The 23,604-nt window shown below is 35.4% G+C and overlaps 1 protein-coding gene across 1 annotated transcript; it reads left to right on the forward strand.

The window, feature by feature from the left end:
- The first annotated feature begins 986 nt into the window (after positions 1 to 986).
- On the forward strand, positions 987 to 7,005 carry LOC101901802 (odorant receptor 59a). Its single transcript, XM_005184730.1, has 2 exons — positions 987 to 1,771; positions 6,594 to 7,005. The coding sequence occupies exons 1-2, from the start codon at positions 987 to 989 to the stop codon at positions 7,003 to 7,005; spliced, it is 1,197 nt and encodes a 398-aa protein (XP_005184787.1).
- The last annotated feature ends 16,599 nt before the right edge of the window (positions 7,006 to 23,604 follow it).

The following is a 23,604-nucleotide window of genomic DNA, read 5'->3' on the forward strand; positions in this document are numbered from 1 at the left end:
CGTCTAATATTTGCCCAAATGGGATGGAATTTGGCACATACGACCGAATTGAGTCTAGAAGGTAGTATGCCAAATTTGGTGAAGATCGGTTCAGATATAGTTATAGCTCCCATATATATTGTTCATCGGATTTATTGTATTTGTTACCCACAGCCGTAATATGCACTCCGTAACAACGATATTCAGGGAAATATATCAAATACAGCTCAGAAATATCTTTGCCAAATTTTATCGAGATCGGTTCAGATTTGGATATAGTTCCCATATATATTTTTATCCGATTTCAAATTAATTTCGCACCAAATGGCAATACAAGTCCGAATTTAAAAGATACAAATGCTTCGGTATATTTAGTCCTTTGAATTTTAAATTATAATTATAATCATAGAGTGTATGATTGAATTCTCCCATAAAAACTTTTAATTATTAAGTGGAGCTCAACTAAATTAGCAAAGTGGTGTAGGGTATCATAAAATCGGCCCCGCCCGACTTTAGGACTTTCTTTACTGGTTTTTTTTTCGTTCCAAAGATAGCTTGGTTGCAAGAGACAGACCGGCTGGCGGACTTCGCTAAATCGACTTAGAATTTTATGCTGTTCAAGTCAATGCTGTTGGGTCTAACATGACTATTTCGAGGAGTTACAAACGAAATGACACAGTACGGTGATGGGGTATAAAAACCGTTAATATTCTGACCTGCTCGCATTGTTCTAGTCAACCAATTTCAATGGCGATAATGCCCATTTTAATTCTATTTGCCTTGAAACACTTTAAAATTTAAATATAAATTTTAGACATACATCCCTTTTTGGAAAGCCTCATCTACTTTTCCCGTGGGCAATTATTCAATTAAGCACCATGAAAATGGTATAAAATCACGAACAAACCGAAGACTTTCAAGTAGTCTCTGCTGGCAGCAGCTCCCGTACAACAGTCTACAAATTAAAATCGTTCAGCAATTAGAAACGATAAAAACGCGACGCCAACATGGCCCCGTCGATGGAAATAAACAGCAATGAATTTTTCAAAATCAATCGAACTTGTTGGAAGCTCTTGGGCTTGGGAATGTTAATGGTCGAAGGCCACAAGACCAATGGCCAACGCAAAATGAGCACAAACCTTTATATGGTCTGGGCAATTGTGATTAACCTGATGGCCACATGCTGCTTTCCCATCCATCTGTTCCTCGGCATCTTCGAGAGTGAAAACAAAACGTCATTCTTCGATAGCATTTCCATAACCATTACCAGCATTGGAGCATCCACGAAATTGTTAATAATTGCAATTAAAATGAAGAAGATACTCGAAATGCAATCGCTTCTCAGGACTTTAGACGCTCGCATTACACATCACGAGGAGGTGCGCCATTTCCGCCAGGATATTCGTTCGAGGATTATGAATATTCAACGGCTTTATTTTGTGGTCTATTGTGGTGTTGGTATCTCGGTGCTCGGTGCATTCCTCTTCAGCAAGGAACAACGTCTATTCTATTCGGGATGGTTTCCGTTCGATTGGCGCTCATCGCTGGGGAATTATGCGGCGGCCATTTCCTATCAATGCATACCGATTTTCTTTCAAATGATGCAGACATTTTGTAATGATAGCTTTTCACCCATAGCGTTGTGTGTTCTCTCCGCTCACATTGAATTGCTATATATGAGGGTGGTTAGAATTGGCCAGGATAAGAATGGAAAAATGAGGGAAACAACGACGCTACAAGAAGATGAGGAGGAACTCAATCGTTGTGTCCTGGATCAAATGAATTTGTATGAGTAAGTTGGAAAGAATTTTGGAACATCAACGAATTGGGGGTAAGGAGGGGGGAAGGGTGGATTAACTATAGATATTTTATGGAGATCACTCTGTGATTATTTTTTAGATATATTTTATTAACGTCCAGCAAAGCCACAAAAATGGATTATTTCAATACTTGAGCCATGAAAAAACTGCAACAAACTTCAGACTGCTGTCATTACTAAGTCACTTGTCCGACAGCTGTTAAAATTATTCCAGTCACAGCTCATTATATTGTTTTCAAGCGTACAAAAGCATTTTTATTTTTTTGAAATTTTTTTTTTTAAAAAAATTATTCGTAATGGAACTCCAGCGTGATAGTGTAATCTTTTTATATTTGGCTGGAAAAACTCAAGTGCCCATCGTCAAAGCACTCCAGCATTTAAATGTTAATAAATCCTTTGTGTCTCGTACCATCGCTGTGATACTGGCAGCGTAGCCCAACGTCAAGGAAGTGGAGAAGTGCTTCGAAAAGTAAAGAAGCGACTTGATCGATCGAGCTGAACGTATCGCAATATTCCATTCGGCAAATATTGAAAAATGAGCTCGGGGTAAAGCCATTAAAATTCCAAAAAGTGCAAGAACATAAACCTTAGCAGAAAGAAAATAGGCTCAAAAGAGCTAAAGAGTTGCTTCGCTTGGCCGAAAGTGGTAAACTGCCGAATTTGGTTCTCTCCGATGAGAAAACATTCGTTGTCTAGTAGTTTGTAAACAAACAAAACGATCATTTTTATTTGCCGAAAAGGTGAGCTGAATATCTACACCTTCGGTTGGCCACCAGAACTCAAGCGCCGGCCATGGTAATGGTGTGGGCCGCCATAACAGCCGATGGTGGCTCTCCGCTCGTATTATTCGCAATACAATGAACGTGCGTTATTAAGAAGTTTTTTTTTTAAGGATTAAAAGGGTAAAAACGTATGATTTTAATTTTCCAAGTATATATTTAGGGCTAAAAATATACAAAATTTCTAAATCTCGAATAATATTTTTAGCGGGATCAGAGGACCAAAATATCGGATTTTCATAAAATATTCCTCAAGGTCTAAACGACAGCCATAAAGAATATTCCTAAAGAATAAGCGATAAAAATGTGGAAAGGACGACAAAAAGTGGATGTTTAATGAATGTATTAAAAAGGTCTAATGGGCGATCGAAGTGGATTTTTAAAGAACTAAAGGATAATCAAAGGAGAATTTTTGAAGAATATTTTCAATGACTTAAAACCGATTAAACGTGGATTTTTATATTTTTGAAGGACTAAAGACGTGGATTTTTAGAGAAATATTTTGCATTGGCTAAAAGACATGGATTCTTAAAAAATATTTTTAAAAGACTTAAGGATCTGGATTTTTAAAAAATATATTTCAAGGACTAAGGACGTGCTATTATAAAAAATTTATTTATTAAGGACTAAAGGGAGTGGAAATTTTTGTCAAGGACTGCAGGATGTGGATTTTTAAATAAGTATTTTTCAAGGGCTAAAAGACGTGGATTTAAAAAAAATATTTTTCAAGGGCTAAAAGACGTGGATTTTTAAATAAGTATTTTTCAAGGGCTAAAAGACGTGGATTTAAAAAAAATATTTTTTAAGGGCTAAAAGACGTGGATTTTTAAAGAAGTATTTTTCAAGGGCTAAAAGACGTGGATTTTAAAAAAAAATATCTTTCAAGGGCTAAAAGACGTGGATTTAAAAAAAAAAATATTTTTCAAGGCCTAAAAGACGTGGATTTTTAAAAAAAATATTTTTCGAGGGCTAAAAGACGTGGATTTTTAAAAAAATATTTTTCAAGGCCTAAAAGACGTGGATTTTTAAAAAAATATTTTTCAAGGCCTAAAAGACGTGGATTTTTAAAAAAAATATTTTTCAAGGCCTAAAAGACGTGGATTTTTAAAAAAAATATTTTTCAAGGCCTAAAAGACGTGGATTTTTAAAAAAAATATTTTTTCGAGGGCTAAAAGACGTGCATTTTAAAAAAAAAAATATTTTTTCGAGGGCTAAAAGACGTGCATTTTAAAAAAAAAAAAATTTTTTCGAGGGCTAAAAGACGTGCATTTTTAAAAAAATATTTTTCAAGTACTAAAAAATGTTGATAAAAAAAATCAGGGACCAAAAAATGTGGATTTTAAATACATTTTTTTATGATTGAAAGGACGCGGATTTTCAAGGATTAAAGGAGGTGTATTTTTTAATAATATTTTTCAATGACTAAAGGATGTGGATTAAAAAAATTATTTTTCCATAACTAAAAGATGTGGATTTTAAAAACATTTTTTTAATGATTGAAAAGACGCGGATTTTCATGGATTAAAGGAGGTGTATTTTTATAAAATAATTTTCAAGGACTAAAGGGCGTGTATTTAAAAAAAAAATATTTATCAAGGCCTATTGGTGACCCAAAGTGGACTCTTAAATAATATTTTTCAAGGACTAAAGCACGTGGAGTTAAAATAAATATTTTTCAAGGACTAAAGGGAGCGGATTTTTATAAAAATATTTGTTAAGGACTAAAAGGCGTGGATTTAAAAAAAAGTATTTGTTAAGGACTAAAGGGCGTGGATTTAAAAAAAAATTTTCAAGGACTAAAGGGCGAGGATTTAAAAAAAAAAATTTTCAAGGACTAAAGAACGTGGTTTTTTACAAAAAATATTTTTCAAGAAATAAATGACATGGATTTTTTACAAACATATATTTCAAGGACTAAAGGAAGTAAATTTAAAGAAATATTTGACAAGGACAAAAGGACCCGATTTTTTTTTTAAATATTTGTGAAGAAGCAAAGGACGTGAATTTTTTAAAAAATATTTTTCAAGGAGCAGAGGATGTGATTTTTTTTTTGTCAAGGACAAAAGGATGTAAGTTTTAAAGAAATATTTGTCAAAGATCAAAGATCGTAAATTTTAAAGAAATAATTGTCAAGGATTAAAGGAATTGAGTTATTTAGAAAAATATTTTTTAAGTACTAGATTAAACATAGATTGTTAAAGATTAGGAGAATATTTTTGCAGGACTAAAGGCCGACCAAACGTGGAATTTTAACAAATATTTTCCTAGGACTCAAGGACGACCAAAAATTTATTTTAAAGTTTAAAAATAATTCAAGGACTATTTTTTTTTTGTATTTTTAAAGTGCATATTTTAAGGACCAAAGGTCGAATAAACGTGGATTTTTAAAAAAATAGTTTTTAAGTACTAAAGACGAATAAAAGCGGATTTTCAAAAAAAGAAAGGAAATGTGGGTTTTTAAATTGTTTTGGATTCCGGAGACACTATCAAAATTTTAACAATTCTTTTCGTTCTGTCCATATTAATTTAAAATCACTCTACAGGTCACAATTATGACTCGATCTTCACGAAAGTTAGAATGGAGGGCTAGGGCCAGAATAGAAGCCGATTGCTTTTGGAGATGTTTACATAAGGGTTGAAATGGGCCAAAAACTGAGAAATTTCGTGAACTTGCAGTTGCTCTACAGGTCGCAATTATAGACCAATCGACGCGAAAGTTAGCATGGGGCTATAGTTTAGGGCTGGACAGAAGTCTTCCAATGTTGATGTTAATCGGGTACTATTTAGTGGTTGAAATAGACCACAACATTTGTGTTAAATAAAAGTCAACTTTTCTATTCAACCGCGAATGTTTTTAAATCCCGGCGAAATCACAAATAGACGTGTAACGGTCAGAATTGACCTGAACGTCTACTTGTGACGTACAGGTCACGATAGTAAATATATCGGATATATATAGCGAAATATATACAATGTGTATATACAAGGGAAGGAGATATTTCTTAAGAATGGCAGGACCGATTTTGACAATTTTTATCAATTCAGAATGCCCTCCTGGCATAAAAGTATAAAATCTAAAAAAATCGCATAAAGAGACGACAATAACGATGTTAATATAGATTTTGTAGTATTGTGTGACATTTTTTATTTTTTTTTTCATATTTTTTATCGCATGCGATTTTTTCAATTTGACTTAAAATATTGAAGTGTATGTTTTATATTTTTTTTTACCTTGCGACTCAGGTTGGGGTTATTATATATGGAGTGCAATTATTGTCCGAACCTCAAGAAAATTGTTATAAGGGTAGGGTCTTGCTCACAAGGGCTAGGCCTATTGTTTTCCAAGATGTCCGCAATATATTTAGGGGTTGTAAAGAACCAAAAACAGAAAAAATTTCCTGATCAAACAATTAAAGCCAATCGACTTAACTCCTGAGAAGAGAGTTAAGGACAGGTAAGAATTCTAGCATTTTGGTTGACCAATGGATATTATTTAGCTGTAAAATGGACCACATGAACTAATAGCACAACGGAGTGCGTAAATTTTGGGCAAATGTCTCTTGTCAAAATACTAAGGGTAATATCTGGGCAGTGTTCCGTGACATAATTTCAAAAGCGAAATCTTCCAAAATGGATTTGGGCATAAGGAGGCTTCTAACATATTGTAGTGTTGTAGGGTATCACATGGTCGGCCTGCATGACTATAGCCTTTGCCTACTGTATACTTCCAATGTTGGATTTCATGGAGAAACTATAAAGAGTATCAAAAATTCTTGCATTTTTTAATAAATCCAATTTTATCATTTTGAATCTGTAATGAAAAATGTTGCGAAAATTGGAAAAAATTCCGGAGAGAGTATTTTTTATTGACCTTCAGATTTTTAGAATTGAAATGTTATCTTATGGACCTTCATATTATTCATATTGGATTTTTTTTATAATATTCTGGTGATATTTTTTTTGAATATTTTTTTTTTAGTCATAACTGCCTTTATTTTTCTTTCAACACCTTTCAGACTCTACAACACCATGCAGAATATCATATCCTGGGCCATGTTCATACAGTTTTTTGTATCGGTGGTGAATAACTGTGTTGCCATTGTCGCCCTGCTGTTTTTTGTTACCGATGTATTCGAACGCATCTATTATGTCATCTATATCCTTGCAATGGGTATCCAGCTATTTCCCACCTGCTATTATGGCAGCGACTTTGTGTTGCTCTTTGAGAAACTGCACTATGCCGTCTTCTCGTGCAATTGGATTGGACAATCGAAGAGTTTTAAGCGGCACATGATGATATTTACAGAGCGCTCCCTGCGTGAGACCGTAGCCCTGGCCGGTGGCATCTTTCCCATACATTTGGACACGTTCTTTGGCACCTGTAAGGCCACCTACTCACTGTTTGCCGTCGTAATGACAATGAAGTGAAATGTTTTCGTAAAAGTGGATTTCATGGCAATGATATTTAATATTTTCGTTTGAGTTTGTTTTTTTTTTTTTTGAATAAAATGTTCTCAAATATAGGGCATAGCTGGCTGGCGCTTAATGCCAGTAGGAATTTGTTGCACATGAATAATTTTTCGCACCTAAAATTGTTTTGTGAAATCATGATATGCATCAATGGAAAAGTGTTTGCAAAAATATGTTAAATAATTAATTTGATATGCGAGTGTTCGACAATTGGCAGCGAGGTGTGATATTTCCACTGAACTGCACTTGTATTTGTTGAATTCGTACGACAACGCCCATTAATAATGCCGAGTGTCGATTTCATTGAAATCCCATCTGTATTTTGATAGTCGCAATTCAATACACTGGCAATTAGCATTATCATATGCATTTGTGTTATGAAAATAAATAGAAAAAAAAAGAAGGTAAGTTCGGACGGGCCGAACTTTTAATACCCTTCACCATATGAAAGAAAATTGTAAATTTTCAAAAAAAAAAAACCGAAAACTACCACTTAAATGAAAACCGTTTTATGGAGACTATACGCAGATGTGGAAATTTTTACATCCTACAACACTATGTGTACGTTTGATTGGGGCAAATATTATATAACACCTCGAAATATTGGTTTCCCACATAGGAAAGTATATATGGATCTTCCTATCTCGCCGAGCTGAGTCGATCTAGCTATGTATGTCCGTCCGTCTGTCCGTCTGTCCATGTTAATTTGTAATCACTCGACAGGTCGCAATTATGGTCCGATCTTCACGAAATTCAGAATGAAGGTGGGGGGATAGGGTCAGAATATAACCCTATTTCTTTTGGAGATGATAGCATAATATTTTGGGGGTGAAATGAACCAAAAACTGAATAAATTCCTGATTTTGCAGTTGGTCTACAGGTCGCATTTATAGACCAATCGATGCGGAAGTTTGCATTGGGCTAGAGCTTAGAGCTGGGTAGAAGCCTTTTAATTTTGATGGTCATCGGGTAATATTTAGTGGGTGAAAAACGCTATGACATTTGAGTTAAATCAAATCAAAATTTCCATTAAACCGCGTATATTTTTAATCCCGGCGAAATCACAAATAGACGGACAGGTCAATCCTAACAATTACGTAGATGCCGATAGTAAATACTTCAGATATATATACCGAAATATATACAATGTATATATACAAAGGAAGGGGATGTTAGTTAAAATGCTAATATCTCTAGAATGGCTAGGCCGATTTTGAAAAATGGCATAAAAGGATAAAATCTAAAAAAAACGCATAAAAAACAGCCTAAAATGATGTTAATATAGATTTTTAAATATTTTGTGACATATTTTTATTTTTTCATATTTTTATCGCATGAGATTTTTTCAATTTGACTTATAATTTTAAAATGTATATTTTGTAATATTTTTTCACTTTACAACACAGGTTGGGGATATTGTATATATATTGCAATTATCGTCCGATCCTCACGAAAAGGGTAGGGTTAAGCTCAGAATGGCTAGGCCTATTGTTTTCAAAGATGTCTGCAATATATTTAGAGGTTGAAATTGACCAACAAAAAATGTTCCTGATTTTGCAGCGGTTATAATACAAGTAGAAACCAACGGATACAAAATCTCGCATGAAGTTAGAGTTTAGAACTTTGGATAGAATGGACCACTACTTTGTGTAAAAAATACCAGCATTACTTACAGGCGATATCCGACGACAGCCAAATATCGTAGACAAGAAAATCATATAGATGAGTCTAAATTTGGAGATTCAGAGGGGCCTCTTGCTTTTGGAGATGGTTCAAATGAACCAAAAACAGAAAAAAAATCCTGATACACAAGTGAAGCCATTCGACATGCCTGGGAAGAGCGATAAGGACAGGGAAGGATTCTAGCATAGTTCGTAAATATTGGGCAAATGTCTCTGTTCAAAATGCTAAGCGTAATATCTGCGCAGTGTTCCTTGACATAGTTTCAAAAGCGAAATCTTCCAAAATGGATCAGGACATAAGAGGGCTTCTAACATGTTGTAGTGTTGTAGGGTATCACATGGTCGGCCCCGCACGACTATAGCCTTTGCTTACTTGTTAGTCATAGGCTGTAGGGTCCATTACGATCTTCAAATATGAAATTTGTTACAATTACAGTGAATAATGTCGCAAAAAACATGAAAATACGGAGTATCGGGAGGTATAGAAGACGATGTGGACCTGCACAGACAATTTTCTGTCTTAGATTGTAGTACCCATTAGGATCTTCCAGTAGGAAATTCGAAGCAATTCCGGTGAATAATGTTGCTGAAATCATCATAATACTGAATATCGGGAGGTACCGTTATATGGGGGCAATACAAAGAGTTGAACCTGCATAAGAAAATTGTGTCATAGGCTGTAGTACGCATTAAGAACTTCCAGTACGAAATTTGAAACGATTCCTGTGAATGATGTTGCTGAAATTATTAAAATACCGACAATCTTGTCGTACCGTTATATGGGGGCTATACGAAGATGAAGACCCGCATATACAAATTTTTATCATAGGCTTTAGTACTCATAACGAACTTCAAATACCGAATTCGAAACAATTCCGGTGACTAATGTCGCTAAAACATCAAAATACCGAATATCAGGAGGTACCGTTATATGGGGGCTTATGGGAAGACTTGGACTTGTATACAAACATTTTTGGCATAGGCTGTAGTACTTATTAGGATCCTCCAGTACGAGATTTGAAACGATTCCGGTGAATAATGTTTCTGAAATCATAAAAATTCTGAATATCGGTAGATGCCGTTATATTGGGGCTATGCGAGGACTTGGACCTGCATACAAAAATTGATGTCATAGGATGTACAGGGTTGTCCATATTCGACGGACCCATCTGGCAACGCCATAACTTTTGACAGAGATGCCACATCGCTTAATGACATACCGCGTTTGAAGCGTCAGTCCAAGAAGATTTTTACCATGAACCAATACACGCCACGCGAGCGCTCTGAAATAGTTGAAATTTACATTCAACAGAAGAAGTCAATTGTGAAAACTCAACGTGCTTTTAAAACATTAAAAAATGTGAGAAGTGCGCCTTCTAAGAACACCATTAAGCGTTTATACGAACAATTTTCGACTGGTAAGGCTCTTTCTAATCCGAAGAGGCCATATAAAAGTCGACCAAGGCGATCGGCCGAGAATATCGCTGCCGTACGAGCCAGTGTTGAGAGGTCCCCAAGAACATCCCAAAAACGCCGTTCTCAGCTGTTGGGCATGGCTCGTGACACTTTACAACGGATTAATCGCATTGATTTGCATTTGTTCCCGTACAAAATTCAATTGACGCAAAGAATGTTGCCTGCGGACAAGCCTCGTCGATTGGAATGGGCCCAAAGAGTCATGGGTCCGTCGAATATGGGCAACCCTGTAGTACCTATTACAAATTTCAAATACGAAATTTCAAATAATTCCGCTAAATAATGTCGCTAAAATCATGAGAATACCTAATATAGGGAGGTACCGCTATATTGGGGCTATGCGAGGACTTGGACCTACATAAAATTTTTTTTTCATGGGCTGTAATACCTATTACGAACTTCAAATACGAAATTTGAAACAATTCCGGTGAATAATGTCGCAAAAATTATGAAAATACCGAATTTGGGGAGGTAGCGCTATATGGGGGCTATACGAAAACCTGAACCGACATGGCTCATTTACGAACTGAACCTGCCTACTGGCCAAATAAACATGTATGCAAAATTTTAGCCTTCTATCTCAATTCGTTCGGAAGATAGCGTAATTACAACAGACAGACAGACGGGCAGACAGACAGACGGGCATCGTTTGATCGTCTTAGAATTTTACGCTGATTCAGAATACATATGCTTTGAAGGATCTATTATGAATATTTCGAGGAGTTACAAACGGAATGACAAAATTAATATACCTTCCATAGAATGGTTGGCGGTATAAAAATGCTGATAACAGGCTGTTTTTGCGACAGAGATTTTTCCTTTGGATGTTGATTTTAAATATTTTTTTTTCAATCACCTTATTTCCATAAAAAAAACATTTGTGTTGATTTAAATCAAAAATTATCTTTTATGGGCAAATATATTAACTTTAGTAGTCATTCATTCATTTTAATTTACAGGGTGAGATAAAAAAAACTGCCATAAAGTCAAATGCCATAATTTTTACATGTTTCTTTAAATTTTATTGAATAAAAGCAAAAGGGTCGGAAATATCATTAAATTTTAGAATAAGTTTAGATTTATTCGAAATGGTCACCCTTGGCACGAATTATGGCTTTCGAACGGCCAATGAAACCGTCACTTGCTGCCCGAATGTTGCTTTGCGGTATTTTGGCCCATTCCCGGCGAAGCGCTTGCTTGAGGTGATCGACACTTGGGTATTTTTTTGTGCCAACCTTGCTTTCCAAAATACTTCAGACAAAATAGTCCAACGGATTGGTATCCGGAGATTTTGGTGGTCATTGTGCGCTGGAAATGAAGCGAGGAACCCCATTTTAGCATTCTTGGGTGGCGCGTGCTGAGTGCTATGGTTCTGAGTCCTGTTGGAATGTCCAAGGTCTGCGGCCAATATTTGGTGCCAAGGCTTTAATACACCCTCCAGAATATTTTCGCCACAATATTCGGCATTTATTCTATTGCCACGGTCGATTAATACGAGCGGAGAGCTACCATCAGCTGCTATGAAGGCCCACACCATCACTATGGCCGGCACTTGAGTTCTTGTGGCCAACCGAAGGTGTACATTTTCAGCAGACCTCTTTGCCAAGTAAACATGATCATTTTGTTTGTTTACAAACTGCTGGACGACGAATGTTGTCTCATCGGAAAAATGCCAAAATCGGCAGTTCACCACTTTCGGCCAAGCAAAGCAATTCTTTAGCTCTTTTGAGTCTATTTTCTTTCTGTTGCGGTGCAAGTTCTTGCACTTTTTGGAATTTCAAAGACTTTAGCCCGAGCTCATTTTTCAATATTTGCTGAATGGAACATTGCGATAAATTCAGTTCACGAGCCATTTTTCGACCACGGGTGCGGCACGGCTTTCGATCAAGTCGCTTCTTTACTTTTCGAATCATTTCTGCTGATGTTACTGTTTTCTTCCGTCCATGTCCTTGAGTCGGGCTACGCTACCAGCATCACGGTAACGAATGATGGTACGAAACACAAAAGATTTATTCACTATTAAAGGCTGGAGTACTCTAACGATAGCCACTTGTGGTTTTCCAGCCAAATCCACACTATCACGCTTGAATTCCATCACGAATAACTTTTTTTACTTTTTTTCCGGAATATTCTCACCAAAATACTTTTGTACATTTGTAAAAAATATAATGAGCTGTCACTGGAATAATTTTAAAAACTGTCGGACGAGTGGCTTTGAAATGACAGCAGTGTGAAATTGGTTAAATTTTTTTCATCTCTCCCTGTACTTTTTAAATACATTTTATATCGGATATTCAAATATGCCTTTTACTTTGTTGAATAATTTCCTTATTAACATCATTATTAAATGTTGACCTAGCCGCAACCACCATCACCAATTCACCGCCATCGTCAATTGGGTCAATTATTTAATTACACTCAATTAATGCACTTCCATTAATTATACCCGGCGCATGATAGCTGGACATTAAAACGAATGGCTTTGGACTAATGAAATCTCCTCGGTGTAGACATTGTGATTTAAACATCACTGGAGCCAAGACAAGAATTACGGATACATTTAGTTGGCAACAAGAAAACTGTTTCTAACCACACAACAAACAACAAGGATATAATTTTATGGGCAAAGAACAGCTAAACGGTGAATCGACAAAAAAACGGAAGAAAGAGAATATTATGTAGGTAAATTACCACGGAATTGAGTTACTTCTGGATGAATATCTTATTAAAATGGTAAGCAGTTTGTAAGATGAAAACACGTAATCAAACGCTATAGTTGTGCGGGGCCGACAATGTGATACCCTACAACTCTACAATATGTTGGAAGTCCCCTTATCTCCAAATCCATTCTGGAAGATAGAATCCAGCCCAGATGTTACCCACATCGTCATGTTGTTAGGTATTCAAAACAATTTCACACGAAAGTTGTGGTCCATTTTAGAGCAATCCCGTTGTTCTTGATTTATTAGCAGAATAACTAAGATATATTTCTTTTACAGGGTTGCCCATATTCGACGGACCTTTGAGCCCTTTGGGCCCATTCCATTCGACGAGGCTTGTCCGCAGGCAACATTCTTTGTGTCCATTGAATTTTGTACGGGAACAAATGCAAATCAATGCGAATAATCCGTTGTAAAGTGGACCGAGCCATGCCCAACTGCTGAGAACGGCGTTTTTGGGATGTTCTTGGGGACCTCTCAACACTGGCTCGTACGGCAGCGATATTCTCGGCCGATCGCCTTGGTCGACTTTTATATGGCCTCTTCGGATTAGAAAGAGCCTTACCAGTCGAAATTTTTTTGTATAAACGCTTAACGGTGTTCTTAGAAGGCGCACATCTCACATTTTTTTCGGAATTGACTTCTTCTGTTGAATGTAAATTTCAACTATTTCAGAGCGCTCGCGTGACGTGTATTGGTTCATGGTAAAAATCTGCTTTGACTGACGCTTCAAACGCGGTATGTCATTAAGCGATGTGATATCTCTGTCAAAAGTTATGGCGTTGCCAGATGGGTCCGTCGAATATGGGCAACCCTGTACACATACATTATACCTATTTCGCTATATATTCAATATCTTGGCAATCAGCATCAATGTAATGGTCAGAAGTGACCTTTTCATGTATATGTGATTCGGCAGGGATTAACAAAATTTTCCCGATTTGGGCAGATTTTCGTATTTTTTTGACATAAAAGTTATTCTTTATTTTACCCGCTATATAATATCCGTTTACCGTACAAATTAGTAGGCGTCTGCCCAGCTCTCCACTCAAAACTAAGACATTGAGGAAAGAGAAAAATACCCCAAGGTCTTCAAAAGGAAATAGAGGACCTCAAGTTTTTCCATAGCAAAGATAAGACCTTAAGGTCTTCTATAGCAAAGAAAAGATCTCAAGACCTTGAGGTATATATAAAATAAAATAAAATGTCTTCTGTATAAAATATAAGTCTCTTCTTCATTACATAGAAGAAGTCTTTTATGGGAAATAGAAAACCTGTAAGTCCTACAGGAATAAGGATACCTCAAGTTCTTCTTTAAGAAAAAACAAGTAAGCAAGGGCTATAGTCGTGCGGGGCCGACCATGTGATACCATACAACACTACAACATGTTAGAAGCCCTCTTATGTCCTGATCCATTTTGAAATTTTTGAAATTTTGTCACGGAACACTGCACAGATATTACCCTTAGCGTTTTGAACAGGTACATTTGCCCAATATTTACGAACTATGTCATGATGTTAGTTGTTGTGCAAAAATGCTAGAATTCTTCCCTGTCCTTATCGCTCTTCCCAGGCATGTCGAATGGCTTCAATTGTGTATCAGGATTTTTTTTTCTGTTTTTGGTTCATTTAAACCACCTCCAAGAGCAAGAGGCCCCTCTGAATCTCCAAATTTAGACTCATCTATATGATTTTCTTGTCTACGATATTTGGCTATCGTCGGATATCGCCTGTAAGTAATGCTGGTATTTTTTACACAAAGAAGTGGTCCATTCTACCCAGAGTCCTTAACTCTAACTTCATGCCAGATTTTGTATCCTTTGGTTTCTATTTGTATTACAACGGCTGCAAGATCAGAAACATTTTTTGTTGGTCAATTTCAACCCCTAAATATATTGCGGACATCTTTGAAAACAATAGGCCTATCCATTCTGAGCCTAACCCTACCCTTTTCGTGAGGATCGGACGATAATTGCAATATGTATATGGATTGACAAAATTTGTCAAAATCGGTCCAGCCATTCTTGAGATATAAGCATTCTAGCTAAAATCCCCTTCCTTTGTCTATACACATTGTACATATTTCGCTATATATATCCGAAATGTTTACTATTGGCATCTACGTAACGGTCAGGATTGACCTGTTCGTCTATTTGTGCTTTCGCCGGGATTAAAGATATTCGCGTTTTAATCGAAAATTTGATTTTATTTAACACAAATGTCATAGCCTTTTCCACACACTAAATATTACCCGATGACCATCAAAATTGGAAGGCTTCTGCCCAGCCCTAAGCTCTAGCCCCATGCTAATTTCAGCGTCGATTGGTCTATAATTGCGACCTGTAGAGCAAATGCAAAATAAGGTTTTTTTTAGTTTTTGGTCCATTTTAACCCCTAAATATTATGCGATCATCTCCAAAAGAAATAGGGTTATATTCTGACCCTATCCCAAAATTCATTCTAAATTTCGTAAAGATCGGGTCATAATTGCGACCTGTAGAGTGATTACAAATTAACATGGACAGACAGACGGGCCGACATACATAGCTAGATCGACATACATAGCATTTGATATATTCCTCCAAATATAGTTTTTACAGAGTGCATATTATGGCTGCGGAGGACAAAAATAACAAATCGGATGAACAATATATATATGGGAGCTACAGCTATATCTGAACCGATTTCGATCAAATTTGGCATACTTATTTTCAGGCCTAATTTGGTTGTATGTGCAAAATTCCATAGTATTCGGGCTGATATTACACGTTTGGTGCACAATAGAAGGCAAATTGGACGAAGATATATATGGGAGCTATGTCTAATTTTTTACCGATTATCTCCAATTTCAATAGGGTTTGTCCTTGGGCCAAACAAATTATTTGTGCAAAATTTCATCTGGATAGGGCATTTAATGCGAATTGTAATTTGTTTACAAAAGTACATGGACAGGCGGACGGACATGCATAAATCAACACAGAAAGTGATTCTATGGAGATCCTCAAAATTAACTATAGGTCTATCTCGCTTCCTTCTCCATGTTACAAACAAATGCACAAAGACTTAATACCCTTACCACTATGTGGTGTAGGGTATAAAAATGTAAAAATTATGGCGTTTGACTTTGTTGCATTTTTTGTATCTTTCCCTGTATATATATATACCCTGAGGTTTTTCAATTTCTGCAGAAAAATCCTGCATGTCATATATGATATATTTATTCTTTACGCGATTCGGTGAGGTTGCTTGATTTATGTGGAATATAATTCGACCATGAGGAACTGTATCCTCCTGTTCTTTTCTATAAGTGACTTTTATTGACATTTTGAAGGCCAAAAATAAATATAAAAAAGTCTCTTTACGTCAAAGTCAAGTCGTTGGTCCCTCTAATGTTGGCGCGTGGTTTCACATATTTAAACATTAAAAAAATAATCACTGAGATTTTTGTTATGGAATTCACAGATTTAATGGCAATTCACGTGTGTGTGTGTGTGTGCGTGTGTGGCAAATTTGGTTAGCAACAGTTTTTTGTTGACAACAATAAAAAGTGATTGTTGCCCTTTTGCCTTTAAACTGGCGGCTGCTGTTCTGGTTGACTGCGACACATTAGCCATTATCGCTGGAAGACAGTTAGACACGCAATCGTGTGAATATATATATATGTTTCTTCGTCGTGGAATATCCAAGAATGTCACCAGCCATGGAATATGGACTATGAACACGTACATCGCTCATAAAAGTTCATTGCAGGGCAACTCGTTTGAATGGAAATGGACCACAAACAGAAAACAAATCCCTGTGAAAATGTGCTGCCAAAACGAAAAAGGATTCTCGGGTGTGGGCATGTGTGGTTTTTGTGGCTGCTGAACCCCACTGCCAATGGCTGAAGAAGCCTGTCCCATGCATAACTGCACGGAGTTAGATAATACCTATTTTGGGTTCGTAAAATATTATTGCGATTGAACAAAATTGAATGTGAATGCAAGATGGCAAATGTTTGGTAATAGAGAGAGAGAGAGAGAAAAAAAAAAAAAAACAATAACAAATGAGGATGAAGAGGAACGGGAGAACAATATTTAGCAAATGATTTAAGGAGTATATTAAGGAATTCTATGTGTTATTTATCTTAGAATATGTCAAATTAAAAAAAATTGCGGATGGTAAAGAATATTTCTTTTAGACCTATCAGAGTTTAATGATTTTAAAACATGTAAGCAAAGGCTATAGTCGTGCGGGACCACTATGTTATACCCTGCAACACTACAATATGTTAGAAGCCCCCTTATGTCCAAATCTATATTGAAAGATTTCGCATTTGATTCTATGATATTTGGCTATATTTGTCAACGAAATCAGCATAAACAAGTTAAAAAGCAGTAAGTTCGGCCGGGCCGAACTTTTAATACCCTCCACCATTTGCAAAGAATTTGGAAATTTTCAAGAAATAAAATCCTTAAAATATAGCCGAATATAGCCGTTATATTGGAGTCTATACGACGTGGGCATAAATAGGCATTGTTTGTCATAAGCCAGTACCATATTTAAATTCGAAACTTGAAATAAATGGTGAATAATGTAGCTAAAATCATCAAAATATAGGGAGGTACTGTTATATCGGAGCTGTGCGAAGACCTAGACCAGCATAGACAATATTCTGTAATAGGCTGTAGCATCCATTACGAACTTAAAATACAACATCTCAAACAATTTCGGTGGGTATTGCACATAAAATTGTCAAAATACCGAATATAGGGAGGTACTGATATATGGGGCCTATACGAAGACCTGGACCCGCACAGACAGTTTTCTGTCACAGACTGTAGTTCCCATAACGAACTTCAAATAACAATTTTGAAACAATTCCGGTGATATAGGGAGGTACCGATATAGGGAGGTACCGTTATATGGGGGCTATACGAAGACGTGGACCTGCACAGACAATTTTCTGTCTTAGGGTGTAGTATCCATTTTGAACTTCAAATACTAAATTTTAAATTACTTCCGGTAAAAAGGTCGCTAAAATCGTCAAAATACAGAATATCGGGAGGTACCGTTATATGGGGGCTATACGAAGACATGGACTTGCACAGACAATTTTCTATCTTAGGGTGAAGTATCCATTTGGAACTTCAAATACCAAATTTGAAACAATTCCGGTGAATAATGTCGCTAAAATCATCAAAATACCGAATATAGGGAGGTACCGTTATATGGGGGCTATACTAAGACGTGGACCTACACAGACAATTATCTGTCATAGGCTGTAGTATCCATTACTAACTTCAAATACCAAATTTGAAACAATTCTGATGAATAAATTCGCTAAAATCATCAAAATACCGAAAATCGGGAGGTACCCGAAAACGTGGATGTACATAGCTCATACTTTGTGGGGTCTAAAATAATTATTTCGATGAGTTACAAACGGAATGACGAACTTAATATACCCTCCATACCATATGGTGGAGGGTATAAAAAAGCGCAAACTTCACGGTTAGTAACTGACCCCTAACGTTGCTCTATTTTCTTGTTATGTACCAATTATACCAATTATATTGCCTCTAAATTGCGTGTGCTCAAATTGATTTTCATCGGTTTGTCTGCTTTTCTCCTTAAACCCCACAGAACCAATGGTGATGGCATAACAATATTGGTTTCTATAGAGTTAAGCGTATTTCTTTTTTGTTTTGCTTTCAATTTTCGCATTTAATTAATGGCATTATGCATAAGTTTGCTATGTTGTTTTTGTTTTTTGTTTTTTTTTTTTTGCCCTGACGACCTTTTGTGTATGGACTCAATAATTCTGAACATAAGAAAGTTTAAACATTCATAATTATAAACGGTGTTTTGTTCTTATAACCTATTGATCAATTATGGACCAATTAAAGTAATATTGAATTTAAAAGGCGCTTTAAAACCGAATAAATAAAAATTAGTAAATATTTTCAAAGATGTAACAAAAAATGTAGATAAATAAATAAATAAATAAAAAATTTAAAGCACGATTGAAAAAATAAATAAAAACATAAATGAATATATTTCCAAGTGATTAAATGAAAATTAATTTAATAACACTTGATTTAATACCTAAATAGACAGGCAGATCGATATATCTATAGCCATAAGAGAGGAAAATAATTTTACGTTTGATTGGGTGTTTGGAATTTATAGACTCAAAAACTTCATTGGAAACTTCCACAGATACTACAGGGTAAAATGAAAAAAACTGCAACCAACATCGGACTTCTGTCATTTTTGGGCCACTCGTCCGACAGCTGTAAAAATCATTCCAGTGGCAGCTCATTACATTGTTTACAAGTGTACATAGGCATTTTGGTGAGAATTTTCCAGAAAAAAAAAGTTATTTGTAATGGAATTCAAGCGGGATAGTGTGATTTCTTTGTATGTGGCTGGAAAACCACAATTATCTATCGTTAGAGCATTCCGACATTTACATGTGAATAAATCTTTTGTGTCTCGTACCATCGCTCGTTATCATGATACTGGTAGCGTAGCCCAACGTCAAGGAAGTGGATGGAACAAAACAGCAACATAAGCAGAAATGGTTTGAAATGTAAAGAAGCGACTTGATCGGATCGAAACCCGTGTTGCAGTGGCCGAAAACTTGCTTGTGAGCTCAACATATAGCAATATTCCATTCGGCAAATATTGAAAAATGAGCTCGTGGTAAAGCCATTGAAATTCACAAAAAGTGCAAGAACTTATACAGCAACAGAAAGAAAATAGACTCAAAAGAGCTAAAGAGTTGCTTCGCTTGGCCGAAAGTGGTGACCGACCGAATTTGGTTTTCTCCGATGAGAAAACATTCGTTGTCCAGCAGTTTATAAAAAAACAAAATTATCATGTTTACTTGCCAAAGAGGTGAGCTGAAAACGTGCACCTTCGGTTGGCCACCAGAACTCAAGCGCCGCCATGGTGATGACGTGGACCGCCATAACAGCCGATGGTCGCTCTCCGCTCGTATCAATTGACCGTGGCATCAGAATTAATGCCGAATATTATCGCAAAAATATTCTGGAGGGTGTATTTAAGCCTAGGGCAAGCAAACATTTTGGCCGCAGACTTTGGACATTCCAACAGAAATCAGCACCATCGCCCAAGTGGTTACAAAATGAGATTCCTCGCTTCATTTCCAGCGCACGATGGCCACCAAACTCTCAGGATACCAATCCAATGGACTATTGTGTCTGGAGAATTTTGGAAAGCAATATTTGGCACTAAAAATACCAAAGTGTCGTTCACCTCAAGCAAGCGCTTCGCCGAGAATGGGCCAAAATGCCGCAGAACAATTGTATGCTATTTCCGATTTTTTTTGCTTTCAACTAATAAAATTAAAAAAAATGTAAAAATTATGGCGCTTGACTTTGTTGACCGAACGTAATGAAGTAGGTGTATAAAATTCTACTCAAATGTATATTATGTCTGCAGGACTTTTGGTATTGAAAATGGGCTATGTAGGTCCACGTTTTGGTATAGCCCCCGTATAATGGTAACTCCCTATTTTCGGTATTTTGGTGATTTCAGCGACATTATTCACCAGTACCTCCCGATATTTGGTACTTTGTTGATTTTAGTGGCTTTATTCAGCGGAAATGTTTCAAATTTGGTAGTTGAAGTTCGCAATGGATACTACAGCCTATGACAAAAAGTTTCGTATGTAAGTCCATGTCTTCGTATAAGTCCGATATAACAGTACCTCCCTATATTGGGTATTTTGATGATTTTTGCGACGTTATTCACCGAAATGATTCAAATTTGGTATTTGATGTTGATAGGTTGTATTATCCAATACGAACTTCAAATAACAAAATTGAAACAATTCCAGTAAATAATATCGCTAAAATAATCAAAATGCCGAATATCGGGTGGTACCGTTATATGGGGGCTATACGAAGACGTGGACCTACATGGTCCATTTTCTGTCTTAAGCCGTAGCATCTATTACGAACTTTAAATATTCATTTTGAAACAATTCCGGTAAAAAATGTCGCTAGAATCATCAAAATACTGCATATCGGGAGGTACTGTTATATGGGGGCTATACAAAGACGTGGACCTACATGGCCCATTTTCAATACCAAAAGTCCTGCAGATATAGTACATATTTGAGTAAAATTTTATCAACCTACTTCATTTCGTTCGGAAGCTCGAGTGATTTCCACAGACGGACAGACGGATAGACGGACGGACATTGATAAATCGACATAGAATTTTATGCTGATCCAGAATATATATACTTTATGGGGTCTAAAATTTATATTTCGAGGTGTTACAAACGGAATGACAAACTTAATATACCCTCCATACTATGGTGGAGGGTATAAAAACTGTCATTATTTTGATGGATGGACTTGATACCCGGATGTCCTTCAAAGAATCCCCCACTATACGTTCGATTTTCTACTCACGATGTTATTTACCATTCAATACTTACCTTGCAAATAGTTTTAAAATAAAAGAATAAAACACCCCAAAATATTTTTACAGGTTACAATTTTTATTAAGACAAGTAAGTTTGTTTTTCTTGTTGTTGTTGTTTTTGTTTATTTGTTTGTACAGAATTTATATACTATTAGTTTTTTAGGTAAGTTTTGTATATGTAGAACTTCTTAGATTTTATTAAGTCTTCTATGAAGAAAATATTGGTAAAGTATTATTAGTTTAGGTTGGTTGTGTGGCATTTTGTTTTTGTATTTTTTTCCTAGATTTTGTTTGCAAAAAAAACAATAACTTTTGCTAAAAAAAAAAAACAAATTTATTACATTATTAGTTGAAAAAAAATTTTTTTTTGAAAATAAACCAAATAAAAAGTTGTGTTATTTTGTTAATCTTTACATGAGTGCAATTTGCACATAAATGGTCTTCAACTGGCCACATTTTAAGGGAGTATTGTTCGTAAGCTTTATTTACCTGTGGCAAAGTGGACAGTAGAACCTCTCGTTTGCGATTATAGAAAAAAAACTTTTTTTCAGGAGAGGTTTGGGGTTTTTTTTAAGATTTTTTCTTTACAAGGATTACCAGAAAATTTCAATGATGCAAAAGTGTCCATTGTGCATTGGGTTCCACTGTCCTGTTTACTTCTCTTGTTTTTACAAATAACTATAACAAATAATGCAAGAAGAAGAAGACATAAAAACCAATTGCACACAATTGTGGCCAACAATTGTAATTTTTCATAAATTTATGGATTTAACATTTTAGTTGTTGTCATTGTTGTTGTTATTTTATTAACAATTTCCTATTATTATAACAGCACATTTTGTATTTTGTACATATGTATGTGTCTGTGTGTTTTTTTTTCTTCTCGTTTCGTTTATTGTTTTATTATTTATGTATATTGAAAAAAAAGTAGATATGTGTTTTTTTTTGTTTATTTTATACATATAGTTTTCCATTTTTTTTAAATATATATTTTTTTCATTTATCATACAATTTAGTTAAAGTTTCAATTATGGCAAACTTATGGCTTAATTAAATATATTTTATATATGTTTTTAAATTTAATAACAACTTAATTATATTTACACATTGTTTATTTATTTTGTTTTATTTCAAGTTTTTTGTTTTTTTGTTTTTGTTTTTTTTAGTTAACTTAACACTTATGCTATTTTGTTGTAGTTGTGTTGTTGGTGAGTGTTTGATTTGTTGTATTTCCTTATTGCCTTAGGCTTTTTAGTTTTTTTTTGTTGTTTTGTTTTTAGTTCGGTATTAAACCACTTGTGTAAATAGTTGTAATTGTTAAGGGGCAAACGACAAAAAAACACACATGTAAATTTAATTTTATAAACAAAAGTGTGATACTAAACTAATTACAGGTAGTTTACAAATGTATTTACAACTGTGTGTGTGTGTGTGTGAGAGAGTAATTAAACACAAAAAGAGTTAATAATAATTAAACATCAGTTTACTTTCAATTGTTGATCGAATTATGCTGATTAATTATGCATACAGTTTTTTTTTCGATTGCTAATTACACTAGGCAACAATATTTTTTTCAAACTGTTATACTGGAGACTTTTTTTAAAAACAAAAACCAGTAAAGAAAGTCTTAAAGTCGGGTGGGGTCGAATTTATGATACCCCTACAGCACTTTGCTAATTTAGTAGAGTTCCACATAACAATTAAAAGTTTTTAAGGAAGAATTTAATCATACACGCTATGGTTATAATAATTATTTGAAGTTCAGAGGACTAAATATGCCGAGGCATTTGTATTTTTTAAATTCGGACATGTATTGTCCATTTATTGCACAATTAATTTGAAATCGGATAAAGATATATATAGGAGCTATAGCTATATCTGAACTGATCTTCACCAAATTTGACATACTAGCTTCTAGACTCAATTCTGCCGTAAGTGCCAAATTCCATCCCATTTGGGCAAATATTAGACGTTTGGTGCACAATAAACAAAAAATCGGACGAAGTTATATATGGGAGCTATACCCAAATCTGAACCAATCTCGGTAAAATTTAACAAAGATATTTCTGAGCTGTATTTGCTACATTTCCCCAAATATTGTTGTTACAGAGTGCATATTACGGCTGCGGAGGACAAATATAACAAATCGGATGAACAGTATATATGGGAGCTATAGCTATATCTGAACCGATTTCGATCAAATTTGGCATACTTATTTTCCGGCCTAATTTGGTTGT

The sequence above is a fragment of the Musca domestica genome, unplaced genomic scaffold (genome assembly GCF_030504385.1).
Source record: "Musca domestica strain aabys unplaced genomic scaffold, Musca_domestica.polishedcontigs.V.1.1 8, whole genome shotgun sequence".
NCBI classification, from domain to species: domain Eukaryota; kingdom Metazoa; phylum Arthropoda; class Insecta; order Diptera; family Muscidae; genus Musca; species Musca domestica.